This window comes from Amblyomma mixtum, chromosome 7, assembly GCF_055824585.1.
Source record: "Amblyomma mixtum isolate Tamu chromosome 7, ASM5582458v1, whole genome shotgun sequence".
NCBI lineage: Eukaryota > Metazoa > Arthropoda > Arachnida > Ixodida > Ixodidae > Amblyomma > Amblyomma mixtum.
In genome coordinates this window covers 61,453,556-61,468,966 of record NC_143018.1, presented here as the reverse complement: position 1 = coordinate 61,468,966, position 15,411 = coordinate 61,453,556, and the positions used below count along the sequence as shown (strand labels likewise).

Below are 15,411 nucleotides of genomic sequence, written 5' to 3'. Positions count from 1 at the left end.
GCGCGTTGCCACAGAGGGCGAGAATACCTCGCGAGCAATGGTGATAAGCAAGTTAAGAGCAGCGCCAATAAAGATAGAAATCAACTTCGGCAGCCCCTGCAAGATAGTGCTGACAAAAAGAAAACTCAAATTTCACGCGAATCCGTTGCGATCACGCGGCGAAACCACAACTACAAAAGGGGTGTTGCCGCAGTCTGTGCCCCCGCGCTAAAGCTAGACATAAGTTCTGCTTGTCTCCGTAAGAAGGCAGCACAAAATTCAAACACTTCTTGTAAGTCCTAAGAGGTGGCAGCACCCCCCAGTGAGCACGCATTGTTCTTTTGGCGCAAAATTTCAAACGGAAGATCGAAACCGTACCCGTACGGCCAAGACCTTGCGGGACAGAAAACCGCCGCCGTACATATACGGCAAAAACCTCTGCCAGCTGTGGCCACTGCATCCCCGCTAACTCCGCCCACCCATTTTTCTGCCGCCCCCTGCTACTACGCTTGCCTTCACTTGGAATCCACAGTGAGCAGAGAACAGCGGTCAGACGGAGGGGGCCAGTGACATGCTAGCCTTTTGTCAAGTTACTCGACTAACTAGCTAAAAATTTGAACTAGGGCTGTGCGAATACGAAGTTTTCAAATATGAAGTAAAATTATCTTTGAATATCGAATAGCCATTCCATATAAAAAAAAAACACTTTCAGAAAAAGACAAATAGGCGAATGCTGTCATCTTTTTTGTCAAAATAGTGCGCAGCCTGCAACCTAAATTAAAATTATGCGGACTCAGTGCCATGCAAAAAAAAAAAGTAAAATAAAAGTGGCACGCACAAGATATGTATGCTGCTTGTTTAGATAACATAATCCATAACATAAGTCCATGAACTGACACATGACCAGCAACTAAATGTTACATGGTGGGTAGCAAACCCTCATTTAGACTTCAAGAGACCAGGAGAAATGCCCATATTTTCCGAAGGTAGGATTAACAGTGCGCCCTGAAACAGCGAACGACCTGTGACGGGAGCTCAGTTTCAGAACAACACTGATGTAAGTGATGGTAACGCACATTGGGTAACACCGATGGTAACTCCAAGATTGCATTTAGATAGGAGGAGGAGAACATGACCAGCAACGTACAAGTCAGTGTTCTGAAAGTGGCATGTAACAGGGGTTCGATGGCTTGTGCATGCAAGGTCAACAGCGGCCGCTGCCACAGGTTGGAGACGAACCTCAGAAACTGCAACGACGTGGGCATGTTATTTTTTTGGCCTAGCAATGGAAGCTCTCCTATCATTGTCACGCCTGCTATATAATGCGCTCGTCAAATGTGCATGGGTAACAACGCACCATGCAATAGGCGCGGGATTTTTAGATTACATGCCCTACTATGTCACCTTGGCCCAACCCCCCAGGAAGCCCCATGGTACTAAAATTCCGCGAGTGGGCAGTCCCTCATACCAAAAGCCGCGTTTACATGAATGCGACAGCAGTGCATTGCATAAACTTTTTGCGCATTCATGTAAACGGTTATAATTCGCCAGGAAAGCATGTCGGATCAATGTGCCAGTTGTGGGTTGATCGATAACGCTAAGTCGACTTCGGCGCTGAATGTAAACAGGTTTGGAGGTGACCCTCCCTCTCCCTGTGGTGGCTACAATACACCCCCTCCCCCAGCTGGATAACAAAGCAGATGCATATGAACAGTAATGCATTGGAACCAGAAGATAAGCTAGGAAATGCGATGCGCTACTGTAACATTCATGTTAATGTGGCTATAGTTGAACAGAATGAATCGGTACAGCCTGTGCTGGAACAGTTGTGAACGCAACATAGACAGTGTCATTAGGTGCAGGCATTAAAGGGACACTGAGGAGAAATTGAAGTTGACTTGCATCGACAGAATAACAGCTCCTGATTACAAAAACGCCATTCATACTGACAACAAAGCTCCTGTAACATAGAAAAGAGCAAGAACCAAAATACAGGTATCGCCGCCACAGGCCAAACTCGCAAGTGTACAAGCTTCATGGCGTCATAGGACAAAACAGTGTTGCTAGAACCAATAGTTCTAGCAACACTAGGACACGAGAAGCTACGAATCACTGAGGCGCAGCAGATGCATGCGCAAATCTCCTTGACGTCGCCAGATGGCACCACGTACCCGATAGCTACGCGCGCTCCTGCAGCGCCGGGACCAATCAACGCTTGCTCTCAGCAGTATGGGGGCTCCCGGTATTCCGCTAACGGTAACAAGGTACACGGTATGCTAAAGACGTCTATTTGCGAGAACTTCGTTGACGACTTCGAGAACGGGATCCATTGTAACGCTGGCAAAACGCCGGTGCAAATGTAAACGAAGCGACGGCCGCAATAGCCGATAGATGCCTTCAACGTGCGGCCGGCGGTAGCTTTCTTTTCGGCTGCTGCTGGGCCGCACTGCTGGCCGCCAGAAATCACGGAGTCTGCGTTACGTCATGTGAATGTCATGTTTCACGTCACTTAGTTCTGTGTCGTCATAGCAGAATCCCAAGTTTGAATCAGAGCAGCGGGAAAAACTATTTCAACTTCGAATCCAAATTTCTTAGAAATAAATGCATCTTTCGCTGCCGGCCAAGTGGCAACAAAGCCATGAAATGCCGAACTATCGGATTTTGCTATAAAAAAAATATTAATAGAGCTCTCCTCAGTGTCCCTTTAAGTATGTAACGCGTTAAAGGAGGATCAAATAGAAGAAAACCTTCCCCATCTTGTTTATTTAGGGCTGCAGCACTCACCAGGTGTGGGCTGAGGGCAGCCGATCGGTGGACCGGTCATCTCGATGGATCTGGAAGCGCTGGACGCCGTTCATGCCCTCCAGGGCTGCAAAGCCTTGCAGAGGCACTTTAGAGGTGCCTGTCACGAACTGAAGGAACTTGGCCCGGTCTGCCTGGTCCAGGGAGCGCAGGGCCCTCCAGAACCACTGAATCTGCAGCGAGGTTGCCTGGTACTTGTGGTACTCTGTGTGCGCCCGAAGGTCATCCACGTCGATGCTGGGCAGGCCTGAGATGAGAAGCTCAAGCTCCTGTTCATTGAAGATGCCAATCAGCCGCTTGGGGATGATCTCGTAGAAGCCCTCGAGGAAGGCGTTGAGCTGCCGCCGGATGGCCCCCGTCATCTTCTCCTGGCAGACAAGGCGCACATACTCCTGGGTGGTCTCTTCCGTCACGGGCAGGTGCCGGCCGCCGGGCTTGAGGTCACGCACCTCCGTCACACCGAACTCCTGGACCTCCACGCTGAAGGTCAGCTCGTAGCCAAGCGCCCGCACACCGTGCTCCAGCAGGAACACCAAGCCCTGTAGCCACACAAGGAAACAAACACAGAGGTAAGCGGCATACCATGGGCTTTCTGCAGGGTCGCACCTGTAACAAGCCTATGATCCGTAGCTGACGGGTCCACAGGCTGTAATTTGAGGCAAAATGAATGAATAAGAACAACTGCCTCTCCCACGCCACTACTGTATCAAGGGTTTACAGTCGACGACCGAAAATTCGGACGGCTGATTTTTCGGACATGCTTGATTATTCGGACTTTTTCGCGGCACCGCGACATGGCCCATAGAGCCAATGTGTAAGAGCGCTTGAAATTTCGGACGCACCGCAACTGACCACTCAATTTTTCGGACCTCGTTCGCACTCGCCGCCAGTACCCAAGCCGCCATATAATGTGTACAGTGGAACCTCATTAATTCAGACTGCAGGAGATATCGCAAACTTGATCAAACAAAACGAAACTCAAGCTTAAAGGGAGCCTCTTGCGACGCTGAAATTCTGCGCGAGTCGGCACATTGCGCTCGCGTGTTTTCGAATTCGTACTGTCCTTGAATGTCTTCCGCCGCACGAACTTGAACCGTAGTCTGAGTTCACGGAACTCATCTGTGCCGAGTCTTTAGTCCCGAACACTGAACGCGAATACGATCGCGGAGCGCTTGATCGCGGAGGCTACGCGCACGCCGCGGCCTCCGCGATCGAAGCGCGCCGGCGGATCTTATCGCGGCCGCGATCTGCTCCGGCGCTGCGCCGTTCGCGGAGGCCACGCGCGCGCACCGGAGCTTCCAAGTGCCGTCTATGGATGGCGCCGTGATCATTATCATTAACATTTTTCTCGGTCGCGATTTTCTGCTGTTCACATCGGCATCAGTATCGCCAGCTCCAGCCTTTCGTGGCGTGTCAGCATGCGTGTTAGCGCGTTCGCCGTGATAGTGGCTTTCGCGTGCTGCCGCCGAGCTTCACAGCTTTAGCGCGATGGGCAAGCACCTTAAGCTACACGGCTGGGAGTTAGCTCTCGAACGCTGTCGGTAAGCGTGCGGCGGGCGGGAAATTCGACGTGGCCGAAAAGTGCGTCCGATGATGGTGCAACCAAAAGAGAAACACAAGCTGCAAAAAGCGCGCTTTCCGAGTCAAGCCGTGCGAGTTTCCTGAACTGGAAGAAGAGCTGCTCCTCTATGTGATGGAATTTCGGAACAACGGCTACGTGTTGACAGCGGACATGCTGCGCGGCTTCTTTTGGCATGAGCGTGCACCAGAGCGCAGCACCAGCTCAGGAGTCTAAATACTTCGCGAGTGACGATTGAACGTAGAATAAATGTCGCTCATTCCCTGGTTGGTGTGTTTTTACTTAAAATTTTTTTTTTTTTCGCATATCACGTGTATGGGCCGCTCCCCGAAAATTGGCCCTCGAATCTGGAAAAAAAAAAAGTGTGGCCCTTATACGCGTTTATACGGTATTTTGCGCGACGAAATATAGTCATGAGGAGCTTTAGAATGTGTGCAATACAATTGGCCGCTTTCTCCGGCTTAGTGGTAATAAGTTCGTGATTTTTTCGGTGAAATTTGATTTTCCGGACTGCCCGATGTTTCGGTCGTTCTCGCGGCCCCTAGAGAGTCCGAAAAATCGGTCGTCGACTGTAATTCCCATTGTATAATAAGATATCTGGCCCGAGAATGGGCAACTCGCCCGAAGGTGGAGATGAATAAATACGGAAGTGCTACAACAGCGACCCACCACAGTCAGGGGAATGGTCCCAGGGAGGCTCCCCTCAGCTAGAAGCAGAGGGTAAGAGTGTGCTTTGCGGAATGGGATACTGATCATCAGGTTGAGGTTATGGGAGTTTGGGTGGGACTAGGGGCAGAGAGTTCTGAACCTAGAGCTGCTTGATCCTCAGCCCGTCTGGCCAGGCCAGACAGAGCACCAAGTTCCTGCCAACTGAGTGGCCCCTGTTCACAAGATGCCTGTTCATCCACAGGGCGTACCTGGGCTCTGACCTTGGACACACAAGTCCACAGAAAAATTTTCATTTCAGCTAGAAAATCTTCGTGAGTCATGCAGTCATGAAGTCGCCCTCCTAATGAGTCTCCCTCCTAAACCAAGCTGTCATGCTTGTCATCTGCATGAAATGACATCACATGGCAAGAATGCATGACCCCTCTAGCTCCTGGTCACACTAATGGCTCATGTGTTCCATAGAATGGGTATATGACGCCTTTTCAACTGTCATCATTACAGTTAAACTCGCGTCTAAACCCTTGCACCCATTTTCTTGTCACATTGTCCTACACCCCATATCATATACGCTAAATCTTGAGTCACATCTCTTTAAAGACACTTCTAACACAGTGTCTCCAGTTAAGGCACTACATCTGCAGGCATGTCTTTGTCCAGCTCTCTTGACTGCAAGACAAGGCACCCTAAGTGATGGGCACCACCTAGATGGTGCATGCAGATACTCGGCAAATGAACAGAGTACAGCTCAAGATTTTCTGCCCAACAGTGCACTCTCAAGTTACAGGTGCTAGTGCATCACAAGAAAAGCTCTTCTCAGATTTAGCAAAGCCGAACTGGTCTCCCGGTAACTTTTCAGCTAGGCTTAGCTGAATGGCTTCCAGTGCCGTAACTTTGGCTGCAGATAAACTAGGCTTCCTGAATAGGCTAGGCAGTGTACCTCAACATACAATGCCCAGCATAGAATGCTGCTGTTTACTTAGCAACGGAGAGGCACATTGATGACTCTGCCAGCTAGGCTTAGCTGGACCTAAATGGCTTCCAGTGCCGTAACTTTGGCTGCAGATAAACTAGGCTTCCTGAATAGGCTAGGCAGTGTACCTCAACATACAATGCCCAATGCTGCTGTTTACTTAGCCACGGAGAGGCACATTGATGACTCTGGCAGAGCTTCCTTATTTGCCCATGCCACAGTGCACATCAGGACAGAGTGCCCCAGATAAGCCAGTGTGATTCTGCATTAGACTAATGCATTGTTACATAGCTCCAGGACCATGCCTGTGCACGAGTGACGGCGCCTATGTGCCGAAGAAGATATGGGAGACATGCAGAAACCTGGGCAGTCTAACGCACCTGGTAGAAGGAGTAGTCCTCGCTTTCCATGTCCGTGTACTTGACTGGCTTGCCCAGGATGTGCTTGTAGAAGGACCGTGTGAAGTAGCACTCCAGCAGCTTGTTGTCGTACACTGCCTTGGCAATCACACGCCCCACGAACTTGAAGTAGCTCAGGTGGTTGGAGTTGCAGTGCGACGCCGGGTTGATCATGTACGTCACCCGGTCGCCTGGGGACGTCGTGAACAGTGCATACATCGGGTTGAAGATCTCGCGCGAGATGATGGTGTACCACTCCCGCAGCAAGCCACCGGCGTCCTGACCCTCCTCCCCTTCGAAGACTATGTAGAACCGGTTTTTCCACTCTTCCGGGGGCCGTCGGTGCAGCTCACGGAAGGAGTCCTCAAAGACGTGCTCACGCCGTACGTGCACTGCCAGGTCTTCCCTCCTTGAGCCTTCGTCGAGCCGTTCCAGCTCGTGCCGGAAGTAGCGTCTCTTGACGTCAAAGTCGAGCACGCGTGTGTGGTCGACGAGAACGGCGAAGGGGCCGTCAGCTAATGGTGTGCTCGACTGGCGCAGAATCTGATTCAGCACCTGAATACCAAAAGAAAACAGAACAATATACTCAGCATTAGCATACCTGAAGTTCACGCTCTACACCACACTAGAGTACACCTCAAGAATATTCGTACTAAGGCTTAACAAGACTGTCAATGAGTGAACGACATAAAGCTAAAATAAACGCGACATATTTGGTACCTGTGCAACACAGGTACATTCAAATAACATTTGGACTCTACTGACTCCTGCAGTGCTTTAAAGTAAGTTCCAAATGCAGTCAAGACCTTCAGCATTCACTTGCTGCTTTGCAACGGTGCTGCTGCCATCAAATTTCACTTCTGTGTGGTCGCTTGTTTGGTGTGTATGTGACAACGATGTTGGCAGTTGTTGGCTGCTGGTAGCTGTCGCTGATGCACCGGTCAGTCACACTAGACTGTCAACGACACCAGTACGACCAACGGCTGCATACCATTTTAGTGCGACATGTTTTTCATGCCATCAGACAGATGAGTCCGGTTGGCGGACAGTCATCCGACCTGCCCTCAGCAGATTGGCAGCTGAGCTAGGCAAACAAGAGTACTGGAGTGCAGTCATCCTTACTGCCCCAATCAATCGTTGGGAATGATGATGATGATGATGGATTTTAACAAGAGGTATGCAAACATCTAATTTTCGGGTGCAAAGGAAATACGAATAACAAAAATTGGTTGCGAATCAAATAGAATAATTTGAACAGGCAGCTCAAAATGAAGAGAAATGCTTTTCACAGAACAAAGCTGAAAAGAAACATACTGCAAACAAATTTTGTTGTCACCATCATCAGCATAATTTATTATATGTGTAGGGCCTACCAGGCATTAAATAAGAATGGAGGTTTCATTCAGTAACAATAGCAATAAACTTCATTCTGTAGACTAACACCTTGTTTGCCATTCTTTGGCTAACACTTGCATTAAGTGTCTTGACACATACATGGCAAAAGAGTTCACCAAATGTTGTCATGAGGCACTGCAAGGTCAACAGGTGCCTCCTTACTGACTGAGGCCAGCAGTTTATAAACGGTGAGGCAAGGCGCTGCTCGCAAAATGCAACAATCTGGCTCGCAAAATGCACAGGAAAGCAGCAACCCGAGCCGCAACACGAGCGGGACAATCCCTTCCACACTCCCTCCAGATGCCTGAAGACGAACCTCAGGTTTGCGGGATGACGCCGGAAACAAACCCTGCTGCTTTATTTAGACCTCGCATACCGGTGTTCCGGAAGTGAGCGTAGCATCTAATGACTGTGGGTGGAGTTACAGCTCCCACGCTCTTATCACCCATAGTGCTGTGGCAAAGTGTTCGCTGCAGGCAACCTTGATGTGGAGTTTTGCAACTGGTATGACCCTGGAGCCCCGGTTCCAGCAGCCCTGTCACGGGAGCAAAGCCAACTCACCGTCCGGTGGGTCTCTGCAAAGCTCAGGAACTTCTGCACATCGGGGTGGAGTGCATCGGCGGGGCGTTCAGCGCCGGGTGTGGCAGGGGGCTGGCCGTCCTGCTGCATCAGGGGCGACAGGGGCGCCATCTCCTGGTGGATGTGGGCCAGCTGCGTCTCCCGGCTCTCCGAGCGGTACTCGCGCCGGCGGGCCGTGTCGCGAGAGCCTCCCGGCACGGGGGCCCCGCTGCCAGTGCCACCCGCTGCAGCGGCAGCAGCCGAGGGGGCGCTGGCGTGCACCAAAAAGAAGGCCTCCACCGCTGGCTGGAGCACCAGGACTGCATGCTGGTCCTGCGACAGCAAGGGAGCAGTTTCAATGGTTTACATTTTAGTCTTTTTTTTTTTTTATCAGTCCCACCATAGTGTTACTAGGTTGACCCCATGCATGCACATGCATACACGAGGTTGCATCTGACGTCATGAGGCAGAACGATGACTAAAGTAATTTTCAAATGTTTTAGACATGCTTGCGTTTTCTTTTTACTCTCCTAAAAGACTGTCACTCAATACCTTGAATGCCTACACAAAACAGAAGCAAGCTAAGATGCAATGTGACCAGGCCTGAAACTACCATATAAACGCGTGTAAGGGCCGCACTTTTTTTTCCAGATTCGGGGGCCAATTTTCGGGGTGTGGCCCATACACGCGACGTACGAAAAAAATTTTTTTTTTAAAAGCAAAAACACACCATCAGGGAATGAGCGGCATTTATTCTACGTTCAGTCGTCACTCACGGAGTATTTCGACTCTGAGCTGGTGCTGTGCTCTGGTGCACGCTCATCCCAAAGAAGCCGCGCAGTATGTCCGCTGTCAACGCGTAGCCGTTGTTCCGCATTTCCATCACATAGCAGAGCAGCTCTTCTTCCAGTTCAGGAAACTCGCACGGCTCGCCTCGGAAAGCGCGCTTTTTGCAGCTTGTTTTTCTCAATGCATGCTTTTGATTGCACGATCATCGGACGCGACCATCGGACGCACTTCTCGGCCACGTCGCATTCCCCGTCCGCCGCACGCTTGCCGCATTCGAGAGCTAACTCACAGCCGTGTAACTGATAAGGGGCTTGCCCATCGTGCTAAAACTGCACTACCCGGCGGCAGCACGCAAAAGCCACAACTACGGTGAACGCGCTAACACGCCATAAAAAGCTGGAGCTGGCGATACTGAAGCCGATGTAGATAACGCATGGAGGAAGGAAAGATAACGGGAAGTCTTGGGGGAGAAAAAATTGCCGATGATGATGGCTGCGGCCTCGGGCGCCATCCATGGACGGTTTTTGGAAGCTCTTGTGCGGAGTGCTTAGCCTCCGTGATCAAGCGCACCGTTGTCCACAGCCGGAGCCGATCACGGAGGCCACGGCGCGTGCACTTAGAAGGCTATTCCCGCCTGGGTCATGGAAAGTTCGGGTGCGGCCCTTACACGGATTTATTTTTTTTTTAAAGATTTCCTTCGGGAAAACGGGGTGCGGCCCATACACGGGTGCGGCCCTTACACGCGTTTATACGGTATGCAGCCAGAAATAGCACACTACCTCTAAGAGCACATTCCTTTCAGTCCATCGATACCCCGTGATAGTGCGCCCCAGCTCCCCAAACCTCCGACGTAACTAAGCACCACACAATGGCACCGCCTAGACTGTGAAAGGCGTCTGATGCAAATAGAACATTTCGGAAACAGGCCACCATGGCTGGATGGTAAAATAAACAGTTTGCCACGTGCCATTGAGCGAGCTTATTTGTCTTGGATCGGAATGCCGGAATGCGGAGTTTAATGTTCCGAAGTGACACATGGGTTAAGAACGACACTGTAGTCGAGAGCTCAAATTACTTTAGACCACTTGGGGGGTTCTTTAACGTGCGCAGACATCACACAGCACAGGGGTGCCTTTTACGCTTTGCCTCCACCAGAACACAGTCACTGTGGCTTGAATTGAACCCAGGTCCTCCAGCTCAGTAGCCATGCACACTAAGCACCGAGCCACTGCAGCAGGTCTTCTTTCGTTACCACCCACACAGAGCAGCAAAAACAAGGCAACATTATGTGTGCACTGCGTCAACAACACAAATGCCCCCAGGTTTGTTGCCAGCCTAAGTCCACAGCTACACAAAGGCCAACCCCAGTGACCTCCATTTTAACCCTGCCCCATGTCAGCTGTGGCCACTACATTCCCGCAAGCTTCCTAACCTCATCCACCCACTTGACTCTCTACTGCCCTTGCTACCTTCATCTTGAAATCCGCTCCGTCACCGTAAGGTAGGGGTTCCCAATCTAACCTTGGGGGAACCCCAATGGCTTCAACCTCTGCCCCAAGAGAACATTGGTAATCTGCCTCTCAGGCAGTGCTAAGGCAGGCCGTGCCCACGGCCATTTTCTCTTCTTGGTTTTACTCAGGACATCATTAATTTGTGTTTGTTCCCTGACCTAGTAAGCTCAAGTACTGCCCCTTAGCATTCACCACATATAGCCAGCTGCATTTCCGGAAATTAAATGCTAGCATCGGTGCGGCATTTCTCGGCAAACTGTTGCGCGCTTCCTCTGAGTGCTGCCGCCACCCACCTGTGTTTCAGCCAGCTCGAGCAGGCAGTCGCTGAGGGTGCTCCAGAGGGAGTCCAACCGCAGCTCCTCGCTCAGCGGCAGCGGCTCATCCGCGGCGGCAGCCGCCGCCTCTGCAGCCCCTGCAGACGCTTGCCGAGTTGGCGTGGATGCGGCCCGGGGCTGGATGAGAGGGCTCTGCGCTCCAGCTCCAGCACCGCCTCCACTGGACACTGCAGCCAAAGGATGAGAGACAATGTGCCTTTGCAGTCCAGCGCTAAGAAAAAGAGCACATCCGAGCATGGCACACCAGATGATCACGGCTTGCGAGCTCATCTGCTGATGTGTGCTGAGCTATGCCGTCGGGCAACAATGATGGGATAGCCCGAAACATTTCCTCGAGCTTTGCAACGTCAGCAGGGACCAGGCTGCTGGAGAGTAAAGTTTGGACTGTCCATAAAAGGGGGCAAGAAAGCTGTCATATGGATGTTTAAATGTGCCTGTGGCACACAAGATCAGTCTCACACAGCAATGCACAGCAGAAGCACAGCGGCATTGCTGTGCAGTAATACTTCAGTTAGGCATGCCTTGCTACTCCCCGAGCTGCAGTTAGTCATCAGTTCATAATTCAGACCTGTAAGACATTTCGAGCTTTGTCCAGAAACTGACACACCACACAGGACTGATAATTCAGCTTCTGTAAAGTTGTAAGTTCAACTTTTTTTTAAGACTGAATCAGTTGCAAGCAACCAATGCTGTTACATTCAGCTGACCTCATGGAAGGCAACATAATGGATCCATATGAATTCACTCAACAGGCACACCTCCCGCCGTTCCCAAATGACACGACAGCCAGCTTTGCTCATTCTTTTGAACTAGCATACAGGTCACCATCATCACCAACTGTCCCCATTTTGTAACACGAGTTCATCGCGTTGCTGTGCACCCCAGTTTTAATGACTTGCATGCTGCTCATCGACTTTCTGTCAGCATGTGTCACACATGGATATCATGTGTTTAAGTAATGCTGCATATTTCACTTTCAGTGATGTGCAGTATGCCGTTGATGCGTAGCAGTTGACACGGCCCTACTATCTGCTCATCTAGCTTCACCAGATCCATCAACAAAGCACAGGAAGGAAGTATTCGATGACAACGCTCGAAAAGAAAGTTATGATTGGTATGTTATCATATCGTAAAGTGAAGTTTTCAGTTCACGGATATTTCGAAGTGTACAAGGTTATCTGAATCATTTTTTGGACCCACTGAGCCCTCCAGAAAATTGATCAACAGCAATGAGAATTTGTTGACACAAGCAGCCACCTGCCCAATCAAAAAAATTTTTTCAGCTGTAGTCCCACATTGGGAAAAAGACACTTTCTTATAGTTACACAGTCTTCAAAACTGTTTTGAAAAGATGTGAAGTAAGATAATGACAGCACCAGCATGATCACAAACAATGTCCATTTGCTGCTCTCCAGGACGACTCTTATCTACAGCGAAGCCTATACAACAGATTCACAGCTCAGTTTAGCTAGTTAAAGGCATACTGAAGCAAAGTTTGAAAACGAAGGAAATATTCTCAGTATGTGATTATACAGACATGATCATTACTTTGCATATTTTTAGAGAACGGTTGCATTTTCTAGATTTTACGAGTGCACAATGCGGCAAGCTGCCTTGTCAAACATGAGGTGAAGCATGTGTGAAAGCGCGTGCTGTAGCATAGCTAAGCAACACAAAGCATGGTTCTGTTCAGCATAAAATTAGCTATAATGGCGACTAATACAACTCTAAAAGACGTATAAGCTTTGCATTCGCCTCCCTCCTGTTCGCATGGTAGCATTTTGTCTTGTCATACTGACCCTTTCATTACGAATGTCCCTGGTGGCGAAAGTGGAGTTAGCCGAAGTGCGCACAGACAACTGCACTGCGATTTTAATCGCACGGGAGCACTGGGAATGCTGTGACGACACGTCTGCAGCTTTCGAAAGCTGCCGTCAGTTGTGGCAGCGCGAATGAAAACTGTAGAAAAAATGTGCTCAACACTTTCTTTTTTTAAACTTGGCAGTTATCAGCTTTACCGGTCCCAACTCTCATTTGCAGCAAAAACAGCAGCTGCAAATTTTTGCAGCAGTATCCCTCAACACAACTAGAGAGCTAGAGGGCCAGCCCTTCGCTAAATACCTATCGCACACGCAAGCGCCAAGAAAATAACAGCCGGGCAAACTCGGCAGTGGAATTCGGGGGAAAAAAAGGGAAAGAAGGTGCAGCGAGGGGAGAAAAGGCACTGCATGCTCTTGCTTTCCCAAACAAACTCAGCGCACAGAATGCACGTAGCCCTAGAGGGGAAACAAACTTAGCACTGCAAAAGCGCACATCACTAAACAAGCTGCCAACAAAAGGGAAGCACAACAAAGGAGCGCCACGAAAACAGCTGCCAGCATCACAATCGCGCAGCAGCACCAAAGTCACAAAGGGTGGGTCGGGGGGAGTTGACCTAGCAGGTGGCCGAGCAGCCACGACTACTGCCGGCAAGAAGAAAAAAGCAAAAAGGGGGGAGTGGTGCAGCGGGCTCTCACCGCCAGCCCCATCGACATCCATGTGGTGGTTGGGCTGCACGGGGCATGGTGCGTGCTCAGCAAGGGGCGTGCTGGTGACGACAGAGTCTGCGGACCATGCGAAGGCCACCGGCTCTCCTGACGTGGGCATCTCACAAGCCCCCGACACTGCAGTGGACACACACACACACCAGCACCAAGCAGCCGGTCAGAACAGCCCTCCCCTTCCTCTCCCTCGCTGGCGCAACAGCCTCATACAGTACGTGGCCCACCAGCCCACAGCAATTTGTTTAATCTTGTAGCACCAAATACCCTTAGATTTAGTTGCAAGGTCAGCATTAGAACCATTGATGAAGGCGATGTATGAAGTGCAACTGCAAGTGAGGTACAGTGGAGCCCATTTTAACAAACCTAACAATCACGCAGTTCGTAGTACCGTATAAACCCGTGTATGGGCCGCACCCCGTTTTCCCCAAGGAAAGGTGACTATCATGATGACGCTTCCGACGCTCCCCAGTGTAGTCATGTGCTCCTCATCGAGACCCTTGCCACCATCTAGCAGCTTTAGGGGCGCAATGTTACAAATCGCACTTGAAGTGTTTGCGCCCCCAGGCGGATAGTCTGCTTCCTCATCTCCGATCATAGAATAAGTTGTAAGGATGCAACAACAAAGCTAGCACAGCACCCAGGCATGCAGAATGTGGAGAACAGATTGGGCAGGTGACGTGCATCATGTGACCAGCTGTGCCAGCAAGGCATATAATGTGACCGATATTTAATCTTCTCAACTCTCTGCCATTGGTTTACAGTCGACGACCGAAAATTCGGACGCCTGAATTTTCGGACATGCTTGATTATTCGGACTTTTTCGCGGCACCGCGACATGGCCCATAGAGCCAGTGTGTAAGAGCGCTTGAAATTTCGGACGCACCGCAACTGACCACTCGATTTTTCGGACCTCGTTCGCACTCGCCGCCAGCACCAAAGCCGCCATATAATGTGTACAGTGGAACCTCATTAATTCAGACTGCAGGAGATATCGAAAACTTGATCAAACAAAACGAAATTCAAGCTTAAAGGGAGCCTCTTGCGACGCTGAAATTCTGCGCGAGTCGGCACATTGCGCTCGCGTGTTTTCGAATTCGTACTGTCCTGAATGTCTTCCGCCCCACGAACTTGAACCGTAGTCTGAGTTCACGGAACTCATCTGTGCCGAGTCTTTAGTCCCGAACACGGAATGCGAATACGATCGCGGAGGCTACGCGCACGCCGTGGTCTCCGCGATCGAAGCCGGGCGCGCCGCCGGATCTTATCGTGCCGCCGGATCTTATCGCGGCCGCGATCTGCTCCGGCGCTGCGCCGTTCGCGGAGGCCACGCGCGCACCGGAGCTTCCAAGTGCCGTCTATGGATGGCGCCGTGATCATTATCAACATTTTTCTCGGTCGCGATTTTCCGCTGTTCACATCGGCATCAGTATCGCCAGCTCCAGCCTTTCGTGGCGTGTTAGCATGCGTGTTAGCGCGTTCGCCGTGATAGTGGCTTTCGCGTGCTGCCGCCGAGCTTCACAGTTTTAGCGCGATGGGCAAGCACCTTAAGCTACACGGCTGGGAGTTAGCTCTCGAACGCGGTCGGTAAGCGTGCGGCGGGCGGGAAATTCGACGTGGCCGAGAAGTGCGTCCGATGATGGTGCAACCAAGAGAGAAACACAAGCTGCAAAAAGCGCGCTTTCCAAGTCAAGCCGTGCGAGTTTCCTGAACTGGAAGAAGAGCTGCTCCTCTATGCGATGGAATTTCGGAACAACGGCTACGCGTTGACAGCGGACATGCTGCGCGGCTTCTTTTGGCATGAGCGTGCACCAGAGCGCAGCGCCAGATCAGGAGTCTAAATACTTCGCGAGTGACGATTGAACGTAGAATAAATGTCGCTCATT

At 50.7% G+C, this 15,411-nt stretch overlaps 1 protein-coding gene across 4 annotated transcripts in view; it reads right to left on the bottom strand.

Moving 5' to 3' along the window:
• Positions 1-15,411, bottom strand: part of HUWE1 (HECT, UBA and WWE domain containing E3 ubiquitin protein ligase 1) — a 142,600-nt gene that overhangs the window by 1,262 nt on the left and 125,927 nt on the right. For 3 of the 4 annotated variants that reach the window (XM_089552788.1, XM_089552790.1, XM_089552789.1), the window contains 5 exons: positions 13,502-13,648; positions 10,944-11,152; positions 8,354-8,683; positions 6,380-6,952; positions 2,764-3,320 (listed from right to left, as the gene is read on the bottom strand). In XM_089552788.1, coding sequence (XP_089408914.1) covers positions 2,764-3,320; positions 6,380-6,952; positions 8,354-8,683; positions 10,944-11,152; positions 13,502-13,648 — 1,816 coding nt within the window. The remainder of the gene's footprint in view (positions 1-2,763; positions 3,321-6,379; positions 6,953-8,353; positions 8,684-10,943; positions 11,153-13,501; positions 13,649-15,411) is intronic. The other variant, XM_089552791.1, reaches the window with a different exon arrangement.